The following is a 16,252-nucleotide window of genomic DNA, read 5'->3' on the forward strand; positions in this document are numbered from 1 at the left end:
CTTTCTTTGTTCAGAGATAGGTTTGAGGCAATATAACTCAACAAACATAGCAATGACAGGAAAAACATAGAAATAGGTATTAAACTGATTTCTTTAACCATCAAATGGCGAACGAAAGTCTTCTCTATTGGTGGACAGTAAAGAACGGATTGTACTTTTTTTTTGTAATAAGGGAGCATTCAGAGTGCTGGTGCTCTGGGTGAATTCCAGCATGAGTAATTACATCCTACCATATCTAAATATCAATTAGACGTGGTCTTTTTTTATTCATTTCCTGTTCCACATTGCTGGGTTGTGTTGCTGCACCCTGCTGAACAGTAGCCACATTCACCCTTATGCTGGCAACAATTTTGGGGCAAACAAAGTGATATCTTTATGTCTCAAGGATGATTCTCTGGATGCTTCCACAGACACTGGTTTTGCTCTGGAGCAGCTTGAGCAGTGTTGCTTTGTCTTACAGATAAGTGTATGTAAGGATTACGTACAGTAATAACTATAAATAAGAAGTGATTAATAATATTTGATGCTGTGGCCCATTGATGGATATAAAGCTGTATCTTGTGAGCCAGAGATTTAACTACTAGAATAATATAAAATTCACTACTAAGAAAACCCTATAGTAGAGCTAGGATTTACTCTCTTGGGGTTTTTCCTTCAGCTCATCAGGATGAATTATGAATGTGGACTTTCCACTTCAACAGAACATTAGCCTACCAGTATTTATACTGTGCGCAGTGGCATGGTATCTGAGTTATAGTCAATAGTTTCACCACGTGCTAATCAATTATTCTTTTCATTGGATATTATGCCAGATTTCTTTAAGGGCAGAATATAAAATTCAGTGACAAAAAAAATCATTTATTTATAAGGGACATGGTTTAGAGCCCATGAGTAGTGAGGAAATCAAATTCTTTTCATTTACTTGCAAGCTCACTTCAGCAACTCAGCAGAGTACTGTGCAGAAAGAAACAGCCCTCTAAACTCCAGGCCACTTCAAGGTACCTGGTGCCTTGCAATATTATGGCTTTTATTGGCTGGGATGTGGCCTGATACTACAGAGAAGAAATTAAGGAAGTTTTCAGGTGTCTCATAAAGAAGCTGGATATAATACTTAAGTGTCTCACAGTTTTGCTTTATCAGGACTTTAGTTCTTAATGGTAGTTTCTATATATGACTCATATTTGGTTTCTGCTCATAAGTATCTGCTCAGCATCTTTCAAATGGTGCATCTATAGAACCCAGGACACAGGCCAATCCTAAGACCTACAGCATGAGCAGAAAATTCCTTAGGTATAGTGAGACTGGCCTCAGTTTTCAAAATAAAGATGAGCAATGTTTGTGTAAACACTTGGTATGTCCCCCCTTGTTGGAGTGAGTAACCAAGGTGATCTGCAGTTTGATTAGCGCCTTGTTTTATAAAATTGCAACTTTGAAGTAACACTTTATGTTTGTGAAATCAGATAAAGGGTCACTGGCCTGCCCACTTTAGAAGTGTTTCTGAGCTTAGACAGCACCAAACTTTCCCAAAAGATAGGATCGGATCCAACAAGTAATTGAGGCTACAGCTGAAGGCTGAGCTGTTTCTCAGGGAGTAAGACAAGCCTTGATCTTTCTGCTCAGTGATCTTTTAATGGGAAAAGAAACATCATTTCTTTTCCTGTCAGCTAATTTACATCCAGCATTCAAAAGAGGGAGTAGTGACTGGGTGACCTTGGCTTGCATAAAATGGAGCTTCAAACAGAGCTAAACTCTTTCTAGTGAGGCTGGCTGGTCTTTCAACAGTATTCTTGTATTGCTTTGGGATACCCAGAGTCCCCAGGCACAGATTTATTCTGCACTCTAATTGCAAATGCTTAGGGAAGGTGACAGTGTAAGAGATTTATAACTAATTGCAATGATTAAAGTGTTAATTCTGTAATACAATGTATACTTTTCCATGTTACTATCTAGTAAGCAAGATGAATCTATGAACAAGAACTTCAATGCACATCAGTCTTGTTGACTAAACACCATATATTGAGAGTTTGCTGTTATGTGAAGAAAATTACTTATTAGAATAATGGGTCTGAAAGTTGCATACTGGCTGGCATTCTTCAGATTAATATATTTGTTTCAGATAACATATTTCATATTATGGAATCCGAGCTAGGTGCCCTAACGTGGACAATCTACACGCAATCCATAGAGGCCCTTAATTTTGGATACCAACAAGAGATGTGCACAGCAATTGTGGATGAATGTTTGTACACAGTCTGTATAGATCTAATATTTCTGCATGCCTAATTTACACATTTGGAAACAAACCCATATATCATTTTCCTCTTTTTAGCAGAATTATAGTGACTGCCATACATATTTCTCAAATGCCACATTAGCCCAATTGCACTGGAAAGACAGATCAGTATTCAAACTGTCAACAAAGAAGACTGATGTTGGTCATAAGTCCCCATTATCTGAAAGATTTGATGTGGACTTGAGATGGGATACAGCTTTGATTAATGCTACTTAACTGCATCATTACCTGATGGCTCATTTGCATGTGGTATAATGGAGATCAAATTATAGTGAAAAGTACTTATAAATGTGGGTGCTGATTGTGACACTACATTGAGAAACAAAGCCTCAACTCTGGATGCTGTATTATTAGATGTACTTTAGTACAGCACTGAGTCCAACTCTAACAGTGCAGCTATGATTGACTCAGGGCTTGGAACCACACAGGCTGCACAGTGCTAGGCAAGAGTTTAGCTGTATAATACATGCCACCCCACTAAACCTACTTGATTAATGACATACTAACATTTTATTAGATTATTGTGCATCACCATGGCACAAGCACCCTCTAAAGTTTTGTGTCCCGATTTTCCTGCTTATTGTTTTCCTACAAGTCACTACTTTTTGAGAACAGGCTATGCTGTATTATGCCTGGCTGACTTGTAAAATCCCATGATATATGAAGATTTGAGCTTATTATGCTTGAATATTTTTGTTCAGGCTGTAATGGAATAGAAGTATTTTAAGTAGGCAGGAGACACAGGCACTCTCCAGGATGGCCAGAAGTGGGGTATTCCCACAGGCTGTGGGAGAGCCCAGTCCTTGTACCTGCTATACCTCACATGGAGCAGAATCCCAAACTCCAAGTGAGTATCTTTTTGCCTACAGTATGCCACTGATTATCTTAGCTTCAATTCTAATGCAGCTTTCATTTCATCCCTGTCTTCCTCTGTGGACTGGACAGCAGTGCCCCTCAAGAGGCTATCACATATTCCGATCTATGACACAGCTAGACAGTGCAACAGAAGGATGCTGACACTCTTTACTGTTTAGATACCCAAAAAAAATGAGCCTGTGAATGTCCTAGTCCTAAAACTGCTTTATTTTAAGTTGAAACCAAGTATCAAATACAACCCTTATGACATTAATGAATGTGAATTCTCTCTGTCTAACTCTGTACTTAGCATCTCAATTAACTGCAGTCCTTTCCAGATTGTGCTTCTATGGCTAACGCATGTGGCTGGAACCATCTCTGTTTTCAGTGAAAACCTCTGTTAACATGACACAATCCCTTTAAAAATGCAGACACCCGCTCAGCAAATTTGATAAGCTATGAGATTAATTTAGATTCACAAAGATGGTGAAGCAGACTAATCCTTCCTATGGAGGATAATGTTTAAACAAATTTATTTCATTCAATAAAACACCTGGGCAAGCTTATTTAACATAATCTTTGCATTTAATTACCTCCACTGAAGGGGCACTTGCCATATTTCAAAATATGGTTATTTTCTTTCATATTAATTATTTTAAGATCCTCAAAGGAAACCTGGAGAGAAATAAATAAGAAAAAAAAGGGCTCTTAATTAACCTGAGCCACCAGAAGTCCTCTTTTTGGAATAGGAAAGCTGGGCTGTGGGACTGCCAATAAATAGTACTTTAAAAATCAGATTCTTTACATGAATAATGAAGAATAGCTGTTAAAGCCTGAAAAGAACTGTGTATGAATGAATTGTTGCTAGGCATTAATATCAGAGAGGCACACTTGTACTTGTACTTTTGCCTTGTGGAGAAAAGACGAAAATGGAAAAAATAATTCTGTGAAGAACTCAATATGATCAAAATTACTGGCAGAAGTCAAGGAAGTGCAGAATTATGATATACCCAGAGAACAACATAGCCCAGAGTCAGTCTCAGTTCTTTTTTTCCTACTCTCCCTCCACTCTTGTGAGGTTGGTGTAAAGCAAGCTGTTCCCTGGGAAAAATTTATTCCCCAATATACTTCTGGCAAGCAGTTTTGCCATGAGTATTCTCACTGCACAACCCAACTGCCCTTGTACTTGCCAGAGGGAATACTGTATCCAAAATCAGAAGACCCTGTTGTTCCCCCCAGAAGTGGAACTGCCATACAAACAGGACTTGGATGTGTTTTTTCTAGATGCAAATTACTACACTACGGCAACTTATGCATGAGTAACTAGATCACTGTTTTTTTGCAGCATCAGTACTACATGAAAGGATATTTGCAACATGGATTTGCACAGGATGAATTACCTGTATGTATGTATTGTCTAAAACTTGCTTTGGTTGCTTAGGCATAAGCAAGAGGGGAACAGTGCCCATTTTAGACAATTATTTAGTGTTGCACTTCCAGGGTTTAATCATCTGTTTAATCTTGTGTAATCATTCAACATGATACTTTGCTCCTTTAAAGGCTAAATAGGGTCTTGCAAAGCATGCCCTAACCTTTGTCAGAAGCCAGACAGCACCTAATGCTATCAGTATCAGCTTTGCCTTGTGTTCTACTCCCTCTGGGAACCGTATGTCCCACAGTGTAGGTGTGAAAAAGGATCAAAGACAGTTTTCCGACAGAAGTACTTTCGCCTTATTCTATCAGGCAGTTACACAAAGTTTAATTTCCAGTCAAAGTGAATGCAGTTACCAGCTCACACTACTGCTTCATCTAGACAACAAATTAGAGCAGTTTTGTGCCACTCACAAAACTCATTCAAAGTCAGCTCTCACTGATGAAGATGGACTTTTTTTCTTTCCTTAGTTTTTCAAAAGGCATGAGGTTTATGCCACTTTCTTGTCGATGCTTTCTGTAGGTGCTTGTACTATCCTTTAATCACTCCTGGTCAATCAAACTCATCTGAAAAGATTCTCTTGGGCTCAGTCTTCTCATTGAAGGTGTGTGCTTTCTCTGGGAAACATTTAAGGTGATAGGAAATGTTTCTGAAACGTAGGAAACATTGGGGGGGGGGGGGAGGGGGAAACCCACATTCCTCCTGTTTTCTCACCTGCAGAGTGGCAGTGAGTTCAGTACATCAGTCCTATCTCTCAGAGCACCCTCTGAATGTTGTGACACGGTATTCAAAGTGAACAGAAATCACAGAGCATGTAAGGTGGCAAAGAGAGAGGTTGGCTGTTTATGTGGCAAGAGCTGAAGGCTGGCAGACAGTGGGGCCTGCTCTGAGGCTTCGTGCCAAGACAGACCCCTCGCCCTCCGTACAGGTCACCCCTGGTAATGGCTGCCCATGGGCTGCTCGGGGCCTGCAGACTCCCGGGACCCGGGAGGGGCTTCCACCCTCCGTGACACGCCGCGGGGGGGGGCGAGGCGAGAGGGGGCCGGCGCTGAAGTGGGGGTGAGGAGGCGGAGGAGTGGGAAAGACTGTGAGGGGAAAAGCGAGGGGGGCGTGTGGGAGAGGGGGTGAAAGAGGAGCGGGCGCAGAGTAGGCGGCCGCGGGGAGCCGAGCGGGTCGCAGCGAGCTGCCCGAGCCAGCGGCTGCCGGGCCATGGCGCGGCGAGACGGCGGCGGGACGGGGCTGCCCCGCCTGCTGCTGTGGCTGGCGCTATGGGGGCTGTGCCGCGGCGGCGACGCCGGCACCCGCGCCCTGCCCTCCCGTGGAGCGGCTCTGCCCTTCGGCGGGGGCCCGCCGGCGGCCTGCAGCCCGCGCTGCCAGCACGGCGGGCTCTGCCTCGGCAACGGCACCTGCCTCTGCTCCAAGGGCTACGAGGGCGAGCTCTGCCAGCACGGTAACGCACCGCGGGCGGGCGGCGGAGGCTGCTATGGGATCGGTGGGCCAGGGCCGGCACGGGTGATGGTGGGAGAGGGGCCGTGGGGGCGAGATGAGAAGAGCCCCAGGCTGCTCCGGGAGCCTGCCCGCTGCTGTGGGGACTTGGTCCTTGGTGGTGGTCCCTGGGCATGTGTCTTGGCCTGAGCAGGGCTGGGCACGAGTACCTGTGTCAGGTATCTGACCCACAAGTAGTCCTTCTGGGAAGGTCTGAAGAGCTTGGATTTGGATCTAGTGAGGGAGGCTGGTGGCTGGATGCTGGGGAGGATGTAAATCAGGTGCGGTGGTGGAAGAAGAGGGGTAAAGATTCTCAGTTTCTGGTGAGGACAGGCAATGATAGCGGACTGGTAGAGTGCACCCAGGGGCCAGCTCCTTTATGAAGGCACACATGTAGGTGAGTGGAGCCAGCCATCAGAAGTGGCTGTGTTGTCTGTAGGTAGTGTTTTACCACATGAACATTGGGTAAATATCCACTTTCTGGACAGGCTTTGGCATTGATTTCCTTTTCTTATTTTTAGTGTGTATGTTTAAACACTTCCCCGAGAAGGGAATGGTGCTTTTAGAGGCTGGCAGCTTTCTGAGCTTCAGCACCACTGAAGTGGTAAACTGGGTGTGATTAGTGAGCATGGGACTAATGAAAAGATAAAGTGTGTAGGAAGTAGGATCTCTTGTTTATGCAGAATATGTTGATTGTAAAAAATACTGGAATTTACTTCATACATAATCCCTGACCCACATAGTCATTTGTACCTCCCATTTCCATGGTAGGAGATGTAAAGCTAGGGTGAACTGAAGTCTGTTCCTGTTGGCTTTCAAGGGGAGCTAGTATTTTTGAAAATCCCAGACTGGTTTGGGTTAGAAAAACCTTAAAGCTCATCCAGTTCCAACCCTCTGCCATGAATGGGGACACCTTCCACTAGACCAGGTTCCTCCAAGTCCTGTCCAGCCTGGCCTTCAACACTGTCAGGTATGGGGCAGGCATAGTTTCTCTGGGCAACCCGTTTCAGTGCCTCACTACCCCTCACAGCAATGAACTTCTTCCTTATATCTAATCTAAATCTTCCCTCTTTCAGTAGTGCAATATGCAAAAGTAAACACTGGGGAAAGAGTTTTTGTTTATACCCTGTTTAATATAACATGCTGGATTTCTTATTCTGTTCTTCAGAAATTTAACTGCAGAGCATTGTGGCTATTAATTGCTAAAAGTCACTCAATATCAGGAGTTCTTTTGCTTCACATGTCTTGTGTGAAGAGATAATATAATTTGTACAATATTTATTCTAATTCTCAATGTCCTTCACTGAGTTTTTGTCTTTGGGTTTTTTTTTTTAACCCTGAAATGGGATGTTGGAAATTTCATTCAGCACTGTAACCATTCATAGAACGTTGTTTTATTTAGAAGCTAAGGCTAGCAGGTGGTGACAAATGACGTACCATTAATGCACTGCATAGTGGGGATGAATAGCTATGCTGTATGCACTGTTCCAAACAACTGTTGGATCCTAGACATTTTTTGGGTTTATAGGAGATGTGAAAGGTTGTTGGAGATTTAGATCTGATTTTGAGCTAAGGAGGTGAACTGTCTGGAATTGTTAAGGGAACTAATGAATGCTTGTTCTGATAAGGTCATCAATGTAGAAATAAATTTGGATAAATGAAGCTTCGTAGCCTGTTCTGTCAAGAGAACTGAACTGAAAACTATGTGAAATAGCACAGAAACAGAGTTTTAGTTAAATTAGGAGCTCTGGTATGGTATTTCCAAAGAACTGAAAGTAGTTAGGAAGAGCTGAGTGCTGAATGGTTCTTTCTTACATGTCTGTGTATTTGCATGCAAATACTCTTCCTGCAGATACTAATGAGAAAAATCCTCTGTTCTTCAATTGGGTTGATTCAGAGTGCTATAAGTGTATGAGGGCAAAGTCAGTGTGGTTATTCATGGCTTGTCTTTTCCCTTTTCTTGCCTCTGTTTCAGCATTCTCACCCATCCAGAAAATATAAAGCAATGCGGTGTAGAGAACTCATCTCACACCTGCAGTTAATCCAGATGAGACTCTCAAACACATGGATTTCTAAAAGTTCTGTGTGAATAAACAAATGATTTGTCAAACACCACAGCTGATTCAAAAGTGATTTATGAATAGCAAGGAGATCTCTGCTATAGGAAGTTGATTTGCAATCTGACTAGACTTACACAGAATTTAGCAAAATTAAGATTTTTATTTGTACTTTATTCAACCCGTCCAAGATGCCAGCAAAGATCATCACAGAATCTGTGATGATCATAGATGTTTTTCTCTCAACATATAATTACAGTTATGATAAAGCTTTCATTTACTTCAGATGATTTTTAGACAAACACTGTATGTCTCTGAAAGGGAAGCTGAGGCAAAAAAAACCCAGGGTGGAGTAGAAGGAAATGCTGGCTTCTAGAGACATTTTAGAGAAGGGGTATGAGGAAATGAGCATGTAGTTTTTCTGGAGACACTTGTAGGAATCCAGTAAAGAGTGAAGTATAAGAATCAGAATATGCTCCTTAGGTTGCAGCATTTTTAATTAAATAATTTCTTCTTATCACCTCTTTTGATAACTGAAGTCAAGAAAAGACAGGTGAGAAAAGCTTCTTTGGTACTCCAGCTGTGTTTCTGCTTAATATGTATTTTTCTTCTGCCCATCTGTGTCACCCAAAAGCTTCCTTAGTTTTGAGTGTTTAAAAGCTTCAAATGGTGGAATGTTGTCTGTAAGAGAAACTGTTTCTACTCATGTAGAATATGCAGGGCAAATATATCTTAGGAAATGTGAAGACAAACTGAGGACTTGGAGACTAAAATAATGTGAATTTCTTACGTACTGAAGTAGTTACTTTGGTAAGCCTCATCAATATTTACCTGACCTTTGGCTTTTTTCTCTCTCTTACAGCAACATGTTATCCAAAATGCAAAAATGGTGGGGAGTGCCTCAGACCTGGAAAATGCAGATGTCCACCTGGCTACGGGGGTAGATACTGTCATAAAGGTGAGTAAGAGCCAACAAGTGGTAGCTTGGAAAGTCAAGGAGTTTGAAATTAGACAAAATTAATTTGGGACTCCTCAGCCTGTGATTCTGTGGTCCAGTTTATCCTTGAATATCAGACTGATGCTGCTTTCCTCTAATTCTCAGGCACTTCTCCCAGTCACCATGATCAATCATATACAGTCAGTATTAAACACATTAACTTATAGTGTATGACAAAGAAATATGCAGACAAGCTCTGAAGAGCTTTGCTGGCTGTGCTGGAGTTGACTTGTGTGTCTTTGTATGTTCAGCATTTGTGCCAAATATCCTTTAGCTGAAATCATGCTCAAAACTTGTGAAAGATACTTTTTCCTACCAAGTATCAAGCAGACATCCCAACTTGTCTGTCATTATAATGAAGGATAGTCATTTCTTTTCAATACAGTGAATGTGGTGTATACATTTATATTCAGGCTTATGAAAGGATGCATTTGCTTGTACAGAACAGTAATTATGCCATATTTCAAGGATGGTGCACACCACAGTTGATACCAATCATATGTCTGGCATAAATAACACTTCATTAATGAGGCCTTCAGGGCTTTGATGTGTAGAACAAATCTGGAATGAGGAGGCTGACTTAGCTGACCTTTGGGAAGGCACCACTCAACTTGACTATGTTTATAGGTTCATTTGTCAAAGTAATATCTCCTTCTTTTCTTCCTCTTATTATGTATAGGTCCTGTCAGGTAAGGAAATATGTGAATCCTTGGTCACATGTTACTGGCTTACCAGCTGTGATTTGGCAAGATTAATAAGAACATGCATGCTAGTAGTTACTGTGGTGTAGGTGATGAAAAGTTGGTTCACAGCTGGGGAGGGAGAAGAAGTGTGCCATAGCAATAAGCATGTTTGTTTGTTGGTGCTCTCAGGTTAAATGCTCAACAAGCTTTTAAGTGAATCATTAATTTTAACTGCATTTTGAATTGCAGTTGAATGGCATTTGCAGATGTGGCTCTGTCATCCTCACTCACTCCTTACAGAACTGTGCCTTGCTCATAATAGTTGAAAGTTTAGTCTTTGCATATGTAGTAAAATCAGTAATTGATGGCAGACCAGCTGTTTAAAGGTAATTATTTGAAGTCCTATGCTGCTTCTGAAATGCACTGTGAATGTATGATGTTCTTTTGCAGTAAGCTGTGAAGGAGGCTGTCAGAATGGTGGGGAATGCATCTCTGTCAATGGAGTTGTGAAGTGCCTCTGTGCTTCTGGTTGGACAGGATCAAGGTGCCAAGAAGGTGGGTATCTACATTCATGGAAATATTTATACTGATTGAAAATACAACTGCAGTAACAAAAACATTTTATAAGTATTAAGGGGCTTGTAACTATGGAAATGTCATTGCATTACTACAGAAATTAAGGACATCCATTATTGGTACATACTCATGTAAAATTGCATCAAATTAATTTACATTAAAGCATACATCTGTTAATATTTAAACCAAAATTTTTAGCACAGTACATAAGTTTGTGGGGTTTTTTTTCTCCTTCTATGGTCCTGAAAATGCCTTTAGAGTTGTACCAGTTGAGTATCTGGCCTGGAAGAAAATGTGTTTTGCTATTTTAATTTGTATCATCCTGAATCTTTCATTCTGTCAGGATTCTTTTATACCAGTTTTATAAATCCTGCTGACTTGGCCATTCTTTTCTTCTAGCAATTTGTCCTCAAGGTTGTCGGAATAATGGAGCTTGTGTGGCTCCTGGGATTTGTAGCTGTCCAGCTGGATGGGTTGGTGGAGCATGTCACTTAGGTAAATGACTTCTGACACTTTTCATTTATCTTTTTCTGTGCTTGTTTGATTTACCAGTATGGGGTTCAGATCTTCAGTGCTTAACAAAGCTGCTAGGAAAGTATCTTCAGAATAGTAAATGAGAGCTGCTTCTGCACACTAGGGAGCTTACAAGTGCCCATAAAGAGTAGATAGCTTCACAGAAGATATCTTTGAAAGCCTTCTTTTTGCAGAAGAAGGCTTTTTTGTCAGAAAGGCAGAAATTCACCACTTTAAATTCAGATTCAGATTTTAGGTGTGAACAAATTCATCACTTGGTATGTCTTGTCATTATTTCTGAAATATTTTCTGTAAGCAAAGAACCCAGTATAAAGAATGGTCATTACAGAAACCCTGTCACAACTGATGTGTGTTAGAAGCTTCCTTAAACTTTATGGACATGGAAGATGGAAACTTGTTTCTCACTTTGAGGATTAGTTGACACAACCAACTGCAGGTGCTCTTAAAAGAGGAAGCTGGCTATAATCAGGATTAGGACTGGCTGACATTCTTGCTGAAAAACCACTTGCATTTTCCCAAATTCTGATTCACAAAAGCAGATGATGATTATAAAAACTTTAATATACCCTTCCCGGGCAGGGCTTTCTGTGCATTTATCAGCACTGCCCTGATGCTAAAGGTACTAATCCCGAGACTGTAAAAACAGAATTTTTTGGTTTGCTCTCTGTGAGACTGAGAGAAAGCTCAATGAATCACTGCTTTTAAACTGGGTATCATGGGCGCAGTCTCCAGATGAAGTCTTCTGCATTTCAATTTTTTTGTGTGCCTGTGGGAATCCAAAGCAGCTATTCTTAGTTCTTCTGCAAGATGTAGTATGTATATAGTCAAGTAAGCATAAACAAATAATATTTTAGGATTCCCATTTGACCAGCAAAATGCCTATCCTTCATATTCATCAGTGTATTGAGGTAGAGAGTGATATTAAAAGATAAGTATGGATGATGCAAAGAACTTATAAAGTGCTTAACTCTATTCCCTGCACCAACAATAATGGTAGAAGTATTCAGATTCTTCATGTCAAAACTATCACTATTCCTGAGCTAACTAGGTTTGCATCCAGTTTGGCTTCTGTTGGTGCAGGTGCTCATAAGCAAATTGCAGCCCCTAACTGGTTTTAGGGGACAAGGGTTAACTAGCTGGGACAACTAAAGCTGTGCCTCCTTAATCCTCCCCTGCCCTTTCTGTGGGGGAACAGAAGGGTAGTGTGTGAGCAAAAGCTAGGATATGGCAACTGTTTCCTCATGGATGTGCATCCAAGAACCAGCTTGAGTAAGTTTCAGCAGGAATTTTTATTGTTGCCTCACTGTCATGGAGGCATCCATCTCAAAAATACTCTGTGCTGTAAAGAACAACAGAAATGATAGTATTTTAAAAAGGGAATGGCACATGAATAAGGCTAGACGTACTGTGGCTGTATTCCAGTGAGGGCTACGATGCCATAACTTGAGAGGCATTGCTTTTCAGTTCTTCCATTATGCTTTTATTTATACTGTCCCAGTGTGGTCACTAGGGAACAATTCTGCAAGCACAGTGAGACAGAGAAGAAAAATAATCCTGTGTTGTGCTGAGACATACTGTGTATCTGGTGTCTCATTGCAGCTGTATGTAAACTACCCTGTCAACATGGAGGAAAATGCATAGCTCCTAACGTGTGCAGATGCCGACTGCCCTACTCTGGTCTACAGTGTACAAAGAAAAGGAAGGAATGAAGCAACTTCCTCAAAGATAAGCTGTGTTTTCTTCATGTAATTCTTCACACAGAGATGAAGTCTGCTGCAGTGGGAGACCTTAGAACAAACATGGTAATTGATTTCAGGTAGCTCTTTGTCTTCAGTATATTAAATAAATGCTTTTCTGTATGAAAGAAAAGTACTGATTGTAACAAAGCTGTTATAAGTATCCAAGTGTGTGTAGTGTATGGCACATGTTTCTATCTGTTCTCATTTTTCCTTCGTAAACAGAAGTATTATGTCTTGGTTGATAAAACTGACCTTGAAATAAAATTTACTCTTCAAATAAAGTACTTCAGAATAGACCTATGTTCTTTCCTGTTTTTTCCCCTCTGACCGGAATTATTGCTTTACGTTAGTGATGTGTTTTTAAAAAGCCCATTAAACAAAACTGCCTTGATTCAGATTATCAGAAGTGGATGTTAGTTCAAATATAATTTACCTTCAATAAGATTACAGAGTTGTAAGAGGAAAGTTGCAGAGTTTGCATCTTTCTGGAACATCAGCAAAGTGCAAAGCATCTTGTTAAAACTCCAGTTATCATTTTATGTATGCTTCCTGCCCTTCCCCTCAATCTGATTTGTATCTTGATCAGTTAAGCAGCATTAGAAAAACAAAACACAGTACTTGTGCAGACAGTTCTACTGTTACTTTTTAAAAGCTTAATCCATATTGATACATAAAGAGAGTCTTTATCTTGACTGCTTCTACAATCATCTGATCATCTCTCAGCTTCCACTTATTTCTTTTCCTCATCCCAGTGAGATAAACACACTTCCCAATCTCCCTTCCGGAGATGTAGACATTGATGATTAATTCCTATTCCTGTTGGTACACGAGCAATACAATGGGAGGCTACACACTGGCCCTGAGGAAAAGCCATGTCTGCCACAGATCACCTGTATGGAGGATGCTGAGGCTTGTTTTCTGGACATGTTCCAGTTTGTCCTCATTTAGGTTTTGCAGCCTTTGGAATGGGCTGCAGATCAGAGTGAGACACCTACCTGCATTGCTTCGTTATCTCATTTGTGCTCTTTCCTGGCTGCTACATTTGAGAAAGGTTTTGCCAGAATGTGCAAGTTAAATCAGTCAACTTTCTGAATGCTGCCCAAATCAATTTTGAGGGATCGACTGATTTTTGTCTTCTAGGTAAAACTGGAATTTCTGGTGGCTCCCAATTTTAACCATGCATTACTTTAATCCATTTGCTTATGTATTATTTTAATTCATTTGAGGGAATAACATTGTTATCAGTGTAGGTCCCTTACCAGAACGTGTAGCTTTCACAAGCAGAGTGATTTATGTGGAGATGTTTCTCTAGGGATTGCAAGCCATCCAGCATTGACAAAAAGCAAAGGAAATGAGGTCTTCTCAGTTACCAGTCTTCTCTACAAGAACACAAGGCATATGGAGGGCAAATCAAGGACAATGGTATAGTTCCTAGTACTACCATTTTCTATTACAAGAAATTGCTGTGCGGTGTAGCTGAGAAGCCTTAATCTGCCCTTGCTTTGAAGGCTGTTTCATTTGGTTCAGATGATACCTGCCACAGACGTGTTGTGCAGGTTTTGTGGCCAGGGCAGGGGACAGAGTAAGAGGATTGTGGGTTTTGTGCTGCTGCTGTTGTGATACACTGGATATTTCAGACATGCTGGTGAAAAAATATGGTTTTCATGCATGGAACAAGAAGATCTCATCAATGCTTCTGGAGTAGGTTTTATGATGATGAAATTTTTTGTATCAATCACAGTTCACTACAATAATAATGCCGTAATTTAGAAATTCAGGAGTTAAACCATATACCTTAGATGACATACTGGTTGCAGGGAAGTGACTGGAAAAAGATTAATTGCCTCAGACCCGAGATTTAGGAGTAAATGAGCAAAAGTATGTAAATGCTAAGCAGCATATCATCTCAGTATTGTTCCTGAAGAGACTGTCTTCTACTAATAAAGCCAAAAGTGACAATAATGATGATTAGAAGCCAAGAGGCATCAGCATCATTAGGAGCCTGAAACCAGAAGCCGTCAGTAAGAGAGGCCTGTAATTGGTGTTTCAGTACCAACGCGGATTTAAATAGTTCCTTGAAATGACTGAGGTAAGTAAGCAATATTTTGATGGCGTATTTTAGAAACACTGCTTGAATGTAGCACCATCTACTGGCTACAGGGAGTTTAGCTGTTTTTTTGGTATTTTTAAGAAATGTAAATTTCTGCAATAATAGAACCATAGAATTATGTTTTAAGTGAGTTTAAAAGTGAATTTCATAGCAGTTATTTTAAGATAGAACAGTCTCAGAATGTATTATTAATGACGGTTCAAGTCCCCAAATTACTGTTTACACAGTTCTACAAATACTTACTATAATAGCTATTGCTATTCCTTGTCTTTTGTTTGTTTCCCACTCACATAATAGTTACAGCATGTCATTTTTGGAGCTGGAAGTGTCTTGCTGTGAGAAGCTAGTTATGCATGCAGCTCAAAGGTCAAAAAAAAAAACCAACACAGAACAGATTACCTCCCTTATTTATTAGAGCTAACCATAACACCTTAGACAGATGCTCTGATTTTCACTAAATACGACTGGGAAAATTGTAGGGGTAGAACATGGGCTGAGTTGATGATATCCTGTCTTTTTAGAGTGTGCGTGGAAAGCTGAGAAGTTTCTTTTTCATTTATTTACATGCACATTTTACCATTTATATTTTCTACCCTAAATGGCTGTAGTGAGAATCGAGTTACTTGGTTTATCTGTAAAATATCCTTTATTGGCTAAACTGAACTGTGTAGTTGAGTAAAATAACCTGACATTACCATTTGAGACCTTTATACAAGAGAAATAGCATAAATATCTTCATCATTAGTGACACTTTCTAGGCACCATGTTTGTTTTTGTGTATGTACCCAGGTGTTATGTTTTACTGAAAATTTAAACTTCAGATTGTCCTATTTGGTCAAGTAATGAGGTGGACATAGCAAACTTTTCAAGTAACTTAAGCTGTTACACTGATTTACATTAGGATTTGTGCTGATTCTTCATGGGCTTGTTTTTGGTACATGGGAATGTTAACTAGCTTTCTATTCTCAGCCCTGAGAATGCGTAATTAAATTGTGTAAAGAAAAAAGAGCCTTACACATGGGGCCCACTTTTTTATTGTTTTAAGTGTAGGAAACTGAGGCTTTGCTATGACCTTCTGTGTCTAAGACCTATCTTCTGTGGTTACGAGTCCTTCCTTCAGAAAACATAGATTATATCACTCTTTTTTAAAAACTTAAAGGTCTTCTTAAGGACAAAAGTTAATTTGCACTTGGAAGAATGTCTATTGGCGTGCAGACCAACCTTAGCACAATCAGGTAACGGATGATGTACCTATGTACCTTCCAGCACTGTTTAGGATTTGCAGAAGTCATGCAAGAAAATTCAGTAAAGATACCTGCACCCTGTAAAAAGTGCACAGAATCATTGTAAGATCTTCAGTATGGCACAAGTTACCCTTCATTCTATGGGAGTGGAACATGGCAGCTCCTGCAGTATGCAGCCCTTCTCCCTCCACTTTCCAAATCCCCCAACTCTTTCAGGCCTCATTTCAGACTGCATTATGCAATTTTA

At 40.4% G+C, this 16,252-nt stretch overlaps 1 protein-coding gene across 1 annotated transcript; it reads left to right on the plus strand.

Annotated features, from left to right (window-relative positions):
* The first annotated feature begins 5,762 nt into the window (after positions 1-5,762).
* Positions 5,763-12,929, plus strand: LOC101878194 (von Willebrand factor D and EGF domain-containing protein-like). Its single transcript, XM_005152890.2, has 5 exons — positions 5,763-6,030; positions 8,985-9,080; positions 10,253-10,357; positions 10,778-10,873; positions 12,512-12,929. The coding sequence occupies exons 1-5, from the start codon at positions 5,790-5,792 to the stop codon at positions 12,619-12,621; spliced, it is 648 nt and encodes a 215-aa protein (XP_005152947.1). The 5' UTR covers positions 5,763-5,789; the 3' UTR covers positions 12,622-12,929.
* The last annotated feature ends 3,323 nt before the right edge of the window (positions 12,930-16,252 follow it).

Source organism: Melopsittacus undulatus, chromosome 1 (genome assembly GCF_012275295.1).
Source record: "Melopsittacus undulatus isolate bMelUnd1 chromosome 1, bMelUnd1.mat.Z, whole genome shotgun sequence".
Taxonomy (NCBI): Eukaryota; Metazoa; Chordata; class Aves; order Psittaciformes; family Psittaculidae; genus Melopsittacus; species Melopsittacus undulatus.